A 14,804-nucleotide genomic window follows, 5' to 3' on the forward strand; every position below is an offset into this window, starting at 1 on the left:
ATGATTGAACAAATGAAAAGGCATCATACAGTAATGTGTAAGGGCTACATTAATTAAGGTGTAGTGGGGCAAAAAGGACATAGGGCAAACAGTAAAAGCCTCTAAAAAGCTTTATTAGTCATTCTGCAGTTTACTAACTTTGCAAGAATACTAAATATAATTATGTATATTTATGTAAATTTATTTTCATGGTCTGTTTTACACACTACTTTAAAATTTATATACCTTCTTCACAGAACAAAACAAAACTAGGATTCCATATTATCTGTAATTCTCTGAACTCTCAAATTTTTATATATCAAATATATTTCCATATATGTTGGTTGTTGTTGTTGTGGGGTTTAACGCCATTTTTCAGCACACGATAGGCCATATATGGCGGCCAGTATTAATGGTGGAGGAAGAACCCGGGAAAACCCCGGAAAGAACCACCGACCCACGAGAAGCTACTGGCATGCTTTCTCACATATCTACATTGGCTGAATCTGAGACTCGAACCGGCGCAGACAGAGGTGAGATGGCAGTGATCCGTAACGGCGAACACTTTAGACCACTCGGCCACTTGGGGCCCCTCCATATATGTTGGATCTGACTGCATAGACCCAGATCTGAAATCATATAATGTGCTGACAGATCTGGGTCTATGTTGTTTGCTAGAATTAAAGAGCAGAACAAACAACAGAGACCCTGATCTGCTGGTGCATTATGTGACAGCAGATAAGGGTCTATCTTGGCTGCAGTTGGACCTAACTATGAGTAAGTACAAAAAATTATAACAATACACAATAAAGATCAGAATGCTTTTCTTGAATTTTAATTCTTTAAACAGAATCTTTTCTTGGAAAATACAGTGGTTCCTTGACTTACGAGTTTAATTTGTTCCATGACGGAGCTCGTAACTCAAATTCCTCATATGTCAAATCAATTTTCCCCATTGAAATGAATTGAAATGCCATTAATCTGTTCCGGATCCCAAAAAAAAAAACCGAAATTTTTTTGATACACGTTTTTAAATAAGAAAAATTTACTTATAAATAATGAATATTGTATAAAAACACAATAAAATAGAATGTACTGCAATAAACTGGTTTTATTAAGTATAATGTACAGCATTTACCTTGGAGATCAGACGACTTGAAGATGCTGATGGAGGTGGAGGAGAAAGGCTGAAGTGAATAACTGAATCTTATTCGCTGATTTTTGCCCTTTTCGCCATGCTTTCCTCACTTTCATCTGCAGGGGTTTTCGATAAAAACCTGTCCAATGAGGTTTGTTTTATCCTCTGTTTCAGAATGTTTCTGAAATGAGTTAGGCAAGTGTCATTAAATAGCGCTGTCGCACGCCAAGTTGCAACTTTTCCTGGGTGTTTCTTTTGAATAAAATCTGAAAGTTTCTCCCACATTCCCAACATTTCCTTTATCTCACTTGTAGAGATAACCTCCTCTGCCTCCTCCGTGTCACCTATTTCCTGCAAAACCTCCGTGTGCTGCTGTGTCTGTAGCTCCTTTAGCTACTCCGTTGTCAGTTCCTCGGAGTGCTCCTCGATGAGCTTGTTGATGTCACCTTCATCCATGTCCAGGCCCATGGACTTACCGAGGGATACAATCTCCTCCACCACTGCCGCTTTGGGTTCAAGTCTTTCAAAGTCCGTTTCAGACACAACCTCAGGCCAGTTTCTTCCATGCAGAGGTCAAGGTCCTCTTTGTAACACCCTGCCAGGCCATATTGATAATTCTGAGGCATATCACGATGTTATAGTGGTCCTTCCAAAACTCTTGAAGGGTGAGGTTTGTGATCTCCGTCACCTCAAAGCAGTGGCGGAACAGGTACTTGGTGAAGAGCTTCTTGAAATTAGAAATCACCTGCTGGTCCATGGGCTGCAGGATAGGGGTGGTGTTGGGTGGAAGGTAGAGAACCTTTACAAACTTGAACTCTTCGAGGATGTCATCTTCGAGGTTAGGTGGGTGAGCAGGTGCATTGTCCAGGATGAGAAGGGCTTGCAAGGGTAGGTTATTTTCCTGGAGATATTTCTTAATGTCAGGACCAAAGACCAAATTCACCCACTCCACAAAGAACTGCCTGGTGACCCACGTCCTCGGGTTTGCCCTCCACATAACCTGCAGCTTTTCTTTCAGAATTGTATGTGACTTAAAGGCTCTGGGGTTTTCCGAATGATAAACAAGCAGCGGCTTAATCTTGCAGTCACCGCTCGCATTGGCGCACAGTGCAATGGTTAGCCTATCCTTCATGGGTTTGTGGCCTGGCATCCTCTTCTCCTCTGCTGTTATATAAGTCCTCCTTGGAATCTTCTTCCACAAGAGTCCTGTCTCGTCACAGTTGAAGACTTGCTGAGGTATGTATCCTTCTACTGCTATAATTTCAGCAAAAGTTTTGAGGTAATCCTCAGCTGCCTTCATATCCGCGCTCGCTGCCTCACCATGCCTGACAACGGAGTGAATGCCGATCCTCTTTTTAAAATTCTCGAACCAGCCCTGACTGGCTTTAAACTGCTCGCCCGATGCCTTGTCCGTTGAAGTGCCTGGGGTCTGCTGCAGCAAATCAGCATAAATAGCTCGTGCCTTCTCGCAGATTATAGCCTCTGTCACGGTATCTCCTGCAAGCTGCTTCTCCGTCAACCACACCATCAGCAGCTTCTCCCTATTTTCATGGATAGATGTCCGCTGTTTAGAAATTATTTTAATGCCCTTGGCTGGCGTTATAGCCTTTATCAACTCCTTTTGCTTCAGTATGGTGCAAATCATGGAAGTGCTATGCTCATACTGCTTCGCCAAGTCGACTACACGCACACCTTGGTCATGTTTTTCGATAACGTCTTTCTTTAATTCAATGCACATCATCTGCTTCTTCTTCTCAGCACTGTCCTTCGCACTCACTTTCTTTGGATCCATGGTTGGAAAAACGAAGTTTTGCAAAATAACTGCAAGCACAAATGCGAGCACAACACTGATGCTTCCACTGTGAGCTAACTGCTTAAAGTGAACGAGTGAGACATGGGATGCTGGGCGGATGTTGCGACGTTCACTGTGGCATTCGCTGCGCCAACTAGCAGTGGGGTATCTGAAGCTGGCTCGTAACCCGAATTTTAGCTCTCAACTCAAAGCAAAAAATCGGCCAAGAGACGGCTCGTATCTCGAAAAACTCATTAGCTGGGACACTCGTAAGTCAAGGAACCACTGTATTTGAAAATTTATCCACACTATATTGATAAAAAAATTATGACTAATACTTCTCCTTTTGTACAACTAGAACTATAATTAATAACAATGTGCAACAATTAAAATCAATATGGCATTCATACCTCTTGATATAGCTGTTTCAGCCTGCCTTTTGTCAAGTACTCTTTCATGAAGACGCCTTGCTGTATTAGCAGTCTAACAAACTCAACTTTGTCCTCTTGTATTGCTCTTGTCATAATGTCATCCAGGCTTCCTGTATGGAATGAAATCAAAATGATTGGTTCCGAGAATGTTGTAATGACCATATAGTAACCACCACTGCAAAAGGCGAATGCTATCTTGTGTCAACCAAAAACAGCTTTTTTATAAAATATTGGAAGAATGACTCTAATTGCTAAAAACTGTAAACTTATTTTTTGAAGCCCTTTCTTCTGCCCACAAGAATGGTCTATCACGACAAGGGATCTCCAAACATGTTATCATAAGACAAAGCAAAATTGATCAATGCATTATAAATCAGGGAATAAATGTCATATGGTCTCCCAAAACAATGGCCCTTCAAGCCATACATCATAAATTGGGAAATAAATATCATATGGTCTCCTGAAACAATGGCCCTCCAAGCCATGCATTATAAATCGGGGAATAAATATCTTATGGTCTCCTGAAACAATGGCCCTCCAAGCCATGCATTATAAATCGGGGAATAAATATCATATGGTCTCCTGAAACAATGGCCCTCCAAGCCATGCATTATAAATTGGGGAATAAATATCATATGGTCTCCTGAAACAATGGCCCTCCAAGCCATGCATTATAAATCGGGGAATAAATATCATATGGTCTCCTGAAACAATGGCCCTCCAAGCCATGCATTATAAATCGGGGAATAAATATCATATGGTCTCCTGAAACAGTGATCCACCAGGCCTGAGTTATCATCATCTAGGATGACATAAAAAGTAAAAATATGGATGGACATGAAAGTAAACCAGTGAAAGAGAAGTATACAGACATTATGGTTTTATTTTGCATACATAATAACTGTTTGAAAATTTCTTCTGTGAAAAAGTTCAATCCATTAGAGAAAAGCTTGACAACACAATTTCAACTTACTCATTGTCACCATAAAGTTGTGATACAAAATATACATGGCAGCGTTTAACATCAACTGAACCTGTCTCTATGGAATTGGTATATACAGTTGTGACAAAGGTGGCCCCAAAGTCATGTGAATTCAATCCATTATCACTGCTGTATGAGTGCTCAGATCAAATATTTTCTTCATCAACCAATGTTATAAATACTTCTCTCTCATCTGGAAAATTACCATCATTTTTCAAAACTGCAATTATTGTAATACTTCCATTGAAGAAACAACACTTGATCCTAGCATTATAAAGGACTACCACAATGTTTCTAACTCCTCATTCATGTAAAAAAAACTTAGAAAAAGTTTTTCTATCCGAGCTTGTATCTCATAAGAATTCAAATAGTCTCTTAGCAATTACAGTCTTAATATCACTCTTGCCACAGTACTGAAACTGTCCTTCAGAAACCAGTGAATGATCTTTCCTCTTCTTTGAATAATGGAAATGTTACAGCCCTTGCCCTCCTTGACTTGTCTGTGGCATTTGACAAAATAGACCAATATATATTACTTCACCTTGTTCATCATGTAGTTCATATTCATAATACAGCCTTAGTATTGTGCAAGGCCTATTTAGTCAACAGGACACAAATTGCCTCTGTAAATGGAAAACGTTCTAGCCCAGTTGACCTATGTTTTGGTGTTATGCAAGGCTCTGTTCCTGGCCCCATTCTCTTCATGGAATTGTATGATGGTATCACTAACACCCTGAAGACTTTAATCATAAATGAGTCTAAGAGAAGGTGACATTCAGAATGATCAAACAGATTCTGAAAATGATCCTTACTTTTTATTGAAAAGTACTGGAAAAACCATCCATATTTCTGCGAAATAAATAAAGCAATCAAAGCAATCATTTTCATTATATCCATTCCTATTTCCTCCTTAAGCATGCTTTTAATCAAGAATCTTTTCAAGATATTGGGGGAGCATCTATGCAAGAATTAAAGAAAATGTCCAGTTTAAAAATGTCATTGTGATCTTGGCCAAAAATAACCTCAGTTTGAACTTATCCATCTACACCAAAAGCAAGGACAAAATAATCTGCATATACCTACCCTACTTTTAAAGGTCCTCACTGTAGGAACAAGTAATGCATGGCTGACCTGGAAATCGATGACCAATGGGTGTCAATGGGTCTCAAATGACCTTGACATTTTATCAAGGTAAATGATCTTGAACTAAGCTTAATGTGCAGAAACTATTACTTATTTTTAGACTTATCATGACTGTGACCTCTGACCTTTATACCCCAGAGCCTATAAGGTTCATTATTACACAAAGTGCAAGCCATCCACAATGTTTTTTCAAGGAGGATACTCTAGAACAGAAATTATTCAATCACTTGGCCTACATATAAGTACAAATCCTCCTCAAATTTAAAAGGTACATAGTCTATGATTGAAATTAATATGCAATAACATGTTTCATTTTTTGATCACATTGACCTTGACCTATGACAAGTTTTATCCAAAATCAACAGGTTTCTATCTTACCCAATGTGTTAGTCATCCATCAGCGTTGGGGAAGGTATATCGTCATTAACTAACATTTTGTGTAGAAACCATTTTTATTCTTTCAGTTAATGAGCATAGCATGACCTTTAACACACTGACCCCAAGTGCAACCCATCTAGAAAGTTCAGTAACTGCTGATGTAGGACAGCTCAAATTATTGTGCAGAAGCAAAACTGGTAACAGACAGGTGGATGGATGTACAGACAGACATCATATGGCAGATGTATGAAAACTGGAATTATGTGGTCAGCCTGACATTTCCAGTTAGGAAAATGTACACATATGACTACCTCTCTTTGGATGGCCTGGAAAACATATCCAAGATACTTTCAAATCTATAATTGTAATCTTATTTTGTATTTAAATGCTAAGGAGAAATCTGTGGATATAGGACACTCAAGGAATCACAAAGTGCCCTTTGTTGACTGATTTCTTTTATACAGAGTTTAAATATATAAAACAAATTAAGAAGAAGTAATTCTATCATTCCAGTAGTCATCTTTCATACCTGTCCTTAAATCATTCACTTTGAGGCCTCTGCTGTGGCAGGTTTGACATTAAATTGCATAATACTGAATTGCCACAACATAAATTCATTTAACATTGTCCTCTAAGGATTAGTTCATTCTTACCAGTGGGCCAAAGCACATCCTCCCGAAAAATCTCCTCTTGTGCAATATCCACCCTGTTCCACGTCAGTGCCAAACCAAGCTGATTCAGTCTCTCAGACTCATTCATATTGGTATTACTGGAGCGAGCTGCAAGATGAAACACAGCATCAATGTTCAAGTTTCTTTCATTTCTAAACTTCACAAATGAAATAGTTTTCAAATACAACTTCATTTGTTTAATTTAACTATGGGAGATAAGATCTCCAACATTTCAAACAAATAATGAATGAATATTCATCAGCTAAAAGATCAAACGCTAAAACATACATTTTTATCTAACATATGGACAACCCCACCTCAGCTATGTCTTTTAAATTTGACAAGAAGTATAATTTTCAGGGACTATCAATGGATCCCGGCAAATATTCAAGAACACTTCTTACACTTAAGAATTCCACTTCTTTTGTTTTATAGTCACTATCATTGTTTCAGTGTTATCTCTGGCCTATTGCTTCTGTACTGGCTACAGATATTCTACACGCTGGGACACATTTTTCAAAACCTTCATTGATGAACTGAAGTACAAATCCAGAATGCTCAAAAACCTTCTCAACAATTCAGCACCTTTATGGAATATTTCTGAATACTTAACAAATTGTCATGCATATACACAAGTAAGGTTCAGTTGGGTTTTAAGACACAAAATATCAGAATAACTAGAATAAGTGATAAATTTTAAGGTTTCAGCAAGTTTTCAGAAATCCCATTTCCTGAAGTATCAGGGTTGAATATGTTTTCTTTAAACAATGAAGAAATTCAAATACAAATCCAAATCCAAATCTAAAACCTTATCACTGAGAAGATGTGAAAGGTTCCTAGTCACTTCTTTTTTAAAAAAAATTAAGAACTGCAATCAGAATGTTAATAATTTCAGTTTTGCCTGTCATTATTTACTATTTATTTAAAAATGTACTTAAGTTTATTTCTGTTTATCCATTCCTTACCTTTCAGCAACACTGACAAAATGGACAGATCTAGGTCTTCATGCTTGTTCATATGGAATATTGTGACCTAAAATACAAATTCACTCATGAATATCACACAGCCAACTGAAAGCATCATACATACATATATTTTGTTACATTAATGTAGTGCCACAAGATCATGAATAAGACTTTGTATTCTTACAATATTTTGAGCAAGAAATTAAAGCAAAAGTTCATAAACCCTGAATCCTATCATATTTAGAGTATCATTTAATTCTTGAATGTAACCAGAGGAACCAAAGTTAAAAGACCCTGAAAGTTATACAATTCTAATTTGTATCAAAATTACAAGAATGTAAGTGTTTTCTGATTTTGAGCCTCACCTTGAGTTCCATGATTAACAAATCTGACAATAATGTGCAAGCATATATGCAGTTCCTTCAGCATCAGATTGCAACAGCACAGGACCAGATCTGTAACCTTATTATGCAACAGCAGATCTGTGCTGTTCTTGTATGTGTACTGTTATACACCAATGTACAGCACATCAGTACCTATGTCAGTGTTGTTCTTGCCTGTGTGTGTAATACACCTCTATACAACAGATCTCCATCTGTGTTTGTATTATACATATTGATACTGCAAATCTGTGTTATAAACCTCCATACAGCAGATGACCATCAGTGTTTGTGTTATACACATCAATACTGTAGAAATGTGTGTTATAAACCTCCATACAGCAGATGTCCATCAGTGTTTGTGTTATACACATCAATACTGTAGATCTGTGTGTTATAAACCTCCATACAGCAGATGTCCATCAGTGTTTGTGTTATACACATCAATACTGTAGATCTGTGTGTTATAAACCTCCATACAGCAGATGTCCCTCAGTGTTTGTGTTATACACATCAATACTGTAGATCTGTGTGTTATAAACCTCCATACAGCAGATGTCCATCAGTGTTTGTGTTATACACATCAATACTGTAGATCTGTGTGTTATAAACCTCCATACAGCAGATGTCCCTCAGTGTTTGTGTTATACACATCAATACTGTAGATCTGTGTGTTATAAACCTCTATACAACAGATCTCCATCTGTGTTTGTGCTATACACATTGATACTGTAGGTCTCTGTGGTCTAAAACATCTCTATAGAGCAGATATGTATCTGTGCTATTCTCATCTGTGCCTGTGTTAGACACCTCTATACAACAAATATGTATCAGTTATTCTGATATGTGCCTGTGTTAGACACCTCTATACAACATATATGTATCTGTGCTGTTATGATATGTGCCTGTGTTAGACTCATCTATACAACAGATATGTATCTGTGCTATTCTCATCTGTGCCTGTGTTAGACACCTCTATATAACAGATATGTATATGTGTTATTCTGATATGTGCCTGTGTTAGATACATCTATACAGCAGATATGTATCTGTGCTGTTATGATATGTGCCTGTGTTAGAGACATCTATACAGCAGATATGCTTATGTGCTATTCTGATCTGTGCGTGTGTTAGAGACCTCTATAAAGCAGATATATGTCTGTGCTATTATGATATGTGCCTGTGTTAGACACCTCTATACAACAGATATGTATATGTGCTTTTCTCATCTGTGTTTGTGTTAAACACCTCAGTACAACAGACCTGTATCTGTGTTATTTTCATCTGCATGTGTTGTACACCTCTATTAGCATATCTAGATCTGCACACCTATAAACAGCAGGTCTGGGTCTGTAATGTTTTTACTGGTGTGTATGTTATTCACATCTGTATCAACTAAGTTTGTAAATTATTTGTGGAACAACAAACTAGCTAAATATAAGGCCAAAACAACCATTATCACTAAGCAATGCTTAGACAGTCTTGTGCAGCATTTAGACTTCTTTTAGAAAGTACTTTATTTAGTAAAATGTGTTTCTCCAAGAATACTTTTACATGTTCCTGATGACATCAAAGTTATAAAATAAACACTACTTCTTGAATCAAGTCCTCCTTGAGAAACAAAAATTTCATCTTTCCTGTCTATATAAAATATAGACAAATATAAACAAATGGAAGAAACACTTAACTACTACCTACCTTACCCCGAGTAAGTGGTATGTCAACAAATGGATGTTTACCATACAAAACTTAGTGATACATCAACAATAATGCTCACATATGCATGGAGGTGTGATCAGGTAAGTATTAACAGAGAAACATAATTACTAAAATATATACTGTTGTTGTTGTGTTGTTGTTGTTGTTGTGGGGTTTAACGCCATTTTTCAGCACGATAGGCTATACATGGCGGCCAGTATTAATGGTGGAGGAAGAACCCGGAAAACCCCGGAAAGAACCACCGACCCACGAGAAGCTACTGGCAAGCTTTCTCACATGCCCACATTGGCTGAATCTTAGACTCGAACCGCCGCAGACAGAGGTGAGATGGCAGTGATCCGTAATGAAGAGCGCTTTAGACCACTCGGCCACTAAAATATATACAGTCCCCAATCAAATTAACAATGATATTATGTACTAGAGGAAGAAATGCATGAATATTCAACCTCTCCCACAGACATTCTGTGAGGAAAGAATGGCTAGATAATCTTGCTCAGCACAGCCAATGGACATGTAACTTACAGTGAGAATAATACACGAAGAAAAGAATGACTTGCTCCTACAGAGAAAAAATCCAGACAAGTCAAGAAAAAACATGAAAATTTTATTTCTTAGTAGGCTATGCTGATTTCAACTGGGTCTGATGGTCATCTGGGCCACAGTCAATGAACAACCAAATAAAAATAGTAAAAGCCTGTTGATCAAGTTAATAAAACAGCAGACTTGACATGTTCAATGCCACAATGTTTTTCCCGAAGCGTATCAAGTTGATAATATTCATGTCTTAGCAAGACAAAATGGCATTAATGACTGGTTTTTGGGAAAAATAAATATGTCAATTTCCATGGGTTCTAGATTTATTCCAAAACATAATACGAGATCTCATTGGTATTTGCCATCTGTGGCAGCAGAAGGAATGTGGGATCTTCATCCTCATTCTCCATGTCTACTGAAGCCTTAACCATATTCTGAAAATGAATTTGATATGAAAATGCCACTCATCTAGGTTCTTAAATAGTGTTGCATGTTTTTATATTAAGGATGATTATATTAGAACCATTACTACCACATCACCATTATCATCACTTCCATCACCATTATCATCATTACCATGAGTCATATATCTTGTTTGTCACTATTACCACATGAACATTACCATCACCTCCATTATCACCATAATCATTATCATCATCATGACCATGATAGTCATCAGCCTTATTCACCAATACTACCACATTACCATTATCATCACCTTCATCATCATCATCATAATCATTATCATCATCATGATCCATGTACTCATACTTCCACATACTGATACATTCTGTCCGAAAAAGTTAAATTACCAGTTCTGCCTTTTCACAACATTCCTTTACTTTGTTCAGAACCTCAGCACATTTGGCTTCAGCTTCACTAGGTTTAAAGGACTTTTCATATGCTTCACGAATTTTATCCATCAGCTTTGATTCATGTTTTGTTTTCATAACTCGTTTTTCCCTGAAAATTTATACAAAAATGTCAAAAAAGCATGTCTGTGATGATTACTAAAATGTGGAAATATATCATACAATTATGTGGATTTTATTTTATAAAGAAAACCTAAGAAGCTGCCATAACTAATGTGACTAAGACATTGCTATGTTAATGTACCGTGAATTCACTATTTTTCCAAAGATACCACTATTCATAAATCCATGCTAGCCTGCAAATATAAGTAGCCAATGAACAAAAATTAGTCGATGAATAAAATAGAACATCCTTAAATATTCATGAAAAATGTTATTGTTGAAAATTCATAGCTTTGGATACCAATGGAAAAATATAAAAGTTGAAAATTCATGGCTTTGGATATCCATCAAAGAATGTTATCATTGAAAATTCATGGCTTTCAATACCAATAGAATAGAAAGTGTTACTATTGAAAATTCAGGCCTTGGACATCCATGGGTGAATGTTAGCCTAACATTCATGGCTTTGGATATCGATGGAAAAATGTTATCATTGAAAATTCATCACTTTGGATATCCATGGAAAAATGTTATCACTGAAAATTCGTAGCTTTCGAAATCCATGGAATAATGTTACTGTTGAAAATTCATGACTTTGGATACCAAAGTATATAGTTGGATACAACTGCAAGCTATATAGACCCAGATCTGTGATGATTTAATGTGTTAGCAGATCTGGGTCTATGCAGTTTGTTAGAACAAACAGCAAATACCCTGATCTATTGGAACATTATACAATGGCAGATCAGGGTCTATGTTGTTTGCAGTTGGGCTGATCTTCTTGTCAAGTATATATGGTAATTAGAAATCCATAGGATCATAATGGATGATATGTTACACATCAAAATATACAGGTATGCAATGTATGGTAAGTTACGATTTGTAAGATTCCAACAGACATATATAAGTTACCACATGTAAAATATATGACTCCAATAGACAAGTAAACTAGCACTTGTAAGATTCCAACAAACATGCAAGTTTCAATTTGTAAGATTTCAACATCTGTGTAAGTTATCACTTGTAAGATTTTGCCATCAATATTAAGTTACCACTTGTAAAATTCTAATAGCTATATGAGTTACCACTTGTAAAAACATAATAGATATGTGAGTTACCACTTGTAAAATTCTAATAGCTATATGAGTTACCACTTGTAAAATTCTAATAGCTATATGAGTTACCACTTGTAAAATTCTAATAGCTATATGAGTTACCACTTGTAAAATTATAATAGATATGTGAGTTACCAATTGTAAGATTCCAATGGTTAGCTTAAAGTCTAGAAATGGTCAAAGTCAAAAAACAGTATTTATGTGAAATTTGTAGATGTAAAATGTTTGGAGGTCTGTATGAAAAACAGCAATCATATTGAAATTGTACAAAGCATAGCTGAAATAATTTTTCTGGTGGTCATGAGTTCAGTGCGAGGAAAGTCGGTTTTGGAGAGACGCTGGTTTAGACAATACCAATGACTGTTCAGATGACTAATGCAATGAACTGTATTTAACAGAGTAATGTACAATAAGTAAGTTCCACCTTTAAGCTCCACCAAACCACAACCCCCAAACCTCATGTGCTGGAAGTTAAAATTCTAAAAGGGACCATTGACCAATCTCATCATAAGCTATGCACAAATCATCATTGCATTAACACCCCCTGAATGTTAAGCCTGCCAAACCTTTGACATGTAGCTTTCACTACACAAACCCATAAAACATGTAAAAAAAATGAAATGATGATTACATAATTATCATTTTTTGCAATTAATGTTCACTATACATTATTCTGTTAAATACAATCAGTCTTCTTTACTGGAAATTAACTACATCATAAGCAATCTGAATGATGAATAATGAAATATGGCACAAACTGTGATTTGAGAAACACTCTGGTGGTCAATCAACTCATTCACAAAGATAGGTTTGTCAGTAAAAGATATAACATTTTGGTCCTTCTGTTGTTAATATATAATACAAATTCTAATCATATTATGGGAATACTTACTTTTCTGTCATTATTATATAATACAAATTCTAATCATATTATGGGAATACTTACTTTTCTGTCATTATTATATAATACAAATTCTAGTCATATTATGAGAATACTTACTTTTCTGTCATTATTATATAATACAAATTCTAATCATATTATGGGAATACTTACTTTTTTGTCATTATTATATAATACAAATTCTAATCATATTATGGGAATACTTACTTTTCTGTTTTCGTGTGGGAATATGCATAGGCTATGATATCAGCCGCTCGTCCTGTACCAGAACAAATCACAACAGGTATGCCATGTTTTAGAGAGGTCTGAGCATCACTGATCGCATCTGTTCCTCCTTCAACAACCACCAGTACCAATGGAATTTCAAGGCCATTTTCTGTCACAAACAAAATATGATGAAACATTTCGCACTAGCATAACTCTTGAAAATTTATAAATATAATAAATTAATCTCTCTCTGTCTCTCTCTCTCTCTCTCTCTCTCTCTCTCTCTCTCTCTCTCTCTCTCCAGAAAGAGTTTGGTCCTGAAGGTTCTGACAAACAAAGATGCAGAGTAAACTATGTATGGTTCATATTTTTCCATAAACAGTTACTACATAAATATTCTATACATCAAATGCCTACAAAGAAGGTGTTTGTTAAACATGACAAAATACCTGTGTAATTATACTTTGAGATAAATTTGTCTCCCAATGCATGTAACTATTGTGATTCATAGTTCAGATAAATTAGTCTCCCAATGCAAGTAACTATTGTGATTCATAGTTGAGATAAATTAGTCTCCCAATGCATGTAACTATTGTGATTCATAGTTGAGATAAATTAGTCTCCCAATGCATGTAACTATTGTGATTCATAGTTGAGATACATTAGTCTCCCAATGCAAGTAACTGATACTGATAGGTGATTGCACAGGTGTCAAACTTCACCTATCAGTTGTTGTGACTGTAAGTTAGCACACTAATTGGCCAATCAGTGTAAATTACAGTGGTCCCCCCTCTCATACAGGCACCCCTTCTGCACCAGGATATTGGCCATACAAGACAGGTGTCCTTTCCAGAGGGGGACTATATTTGTGACAAGTATGTGTATGTAGTAAGAAAGCTACAAATAACTTCAAAGCATTTAATATCTTCATAGTAGTATTAATTACTAAAAAGTCCTTTTTGTCTTAAGAATTGACTTATTTCAAGTTAACATTAATACCTCTTATTCCTAAGCATAAAATGCAATCAAAGTGTTATACTACAATTGTAGACATGCGCATGGCTAAACCATTCAAAAATGTAATTTAAATTTTGGTACATACATTGCTTGGCATTTAAAATAATTCTCTTTCCATTTACTACACTTTCTCACTGCCACATAATATTCTCTTTATCTGTTACAATGTTGTATATTTGAGTCTTCCCGACATAATTTTTTCAGCAAGAACTCTTAAACTCTCCTCATTGTCATCAAGTTGAATAACTTTTACATTTTCTTCTAAAGTATTAATTCTCAGTCTGTGTGATGACACGCTAAAGTTTTGTAACAATTTATTCCTATCTTGCTAATTGTTCAGTACTGCAACTAAATTATGCGGACAAAATGTTTGTAGAGTCAACGATCGGCCAATCACCAATCCAATGGAAGCTACCAGCAAGCTTTCTCACATACCCATGCTAGCCAAGCTCAGACATGAACTCATGCAGACAGTGAT

The 14,804-nt window shown here is 36.2% G+C and overlaps 1 protein-coding gene across 1 annotated transcript in view; it reads right to left on the minus strand.

Annotated features, from left to right (window-relative positions):
• The window catches only part of LOC149774573 (transient receptor potential cation channel subfamily M member 8-like), a 97,552-nt gene that overhangs the window by 57,808 nt on the left and 24,940 nt on the right, over positions 1-14,804 (minus strand). The window contains exons 8-13 of the mRNA XM_089945023.1: positions 13,310-13,478; positions 12,975-12,977; positions 10,925-11,075; positions 7,480-7,546; positions 6,497-6,622; positions 3,320-3,450 (exon numbers count right to left, since the gene is read on the minus strand). Of these exons, the coding sequence (XP_089801149.1) occupies positions 3,320-3,450; positions 6,497-6,622; positions 7,480-7,546; positions 10,925-11,075; positions 12,975-12,977; positions 13,310-13,478 (647 nt within the window). The remainder of the gene's footprint in view (positions 1-3,319; positions 3,451-6,496; positions 6,623-7,479; positions 7,547-10,924; positions 11,076-12,974; positions 12,978-13,309; positions 13,479-14,804) is intronic.

Source organism: Sinohyriopsis cumingii, unplaced genomic scaffold (genome assembly GCF_028554795.1).
Source record: "Sinohyriopsis cumingii isolate HCF-2022 unplaced genomic scaffold, ASM2855479v2 utg000198l, whole genome shotgun sequence".
Taxonomy (NCBI): domain Eukaryota; kingdom Metazoa; phylum Mollusca; class Bivalvia; order Unionida; family Unionidae; genus Sinohyriopsis; species Sinohyriopsis cumingii.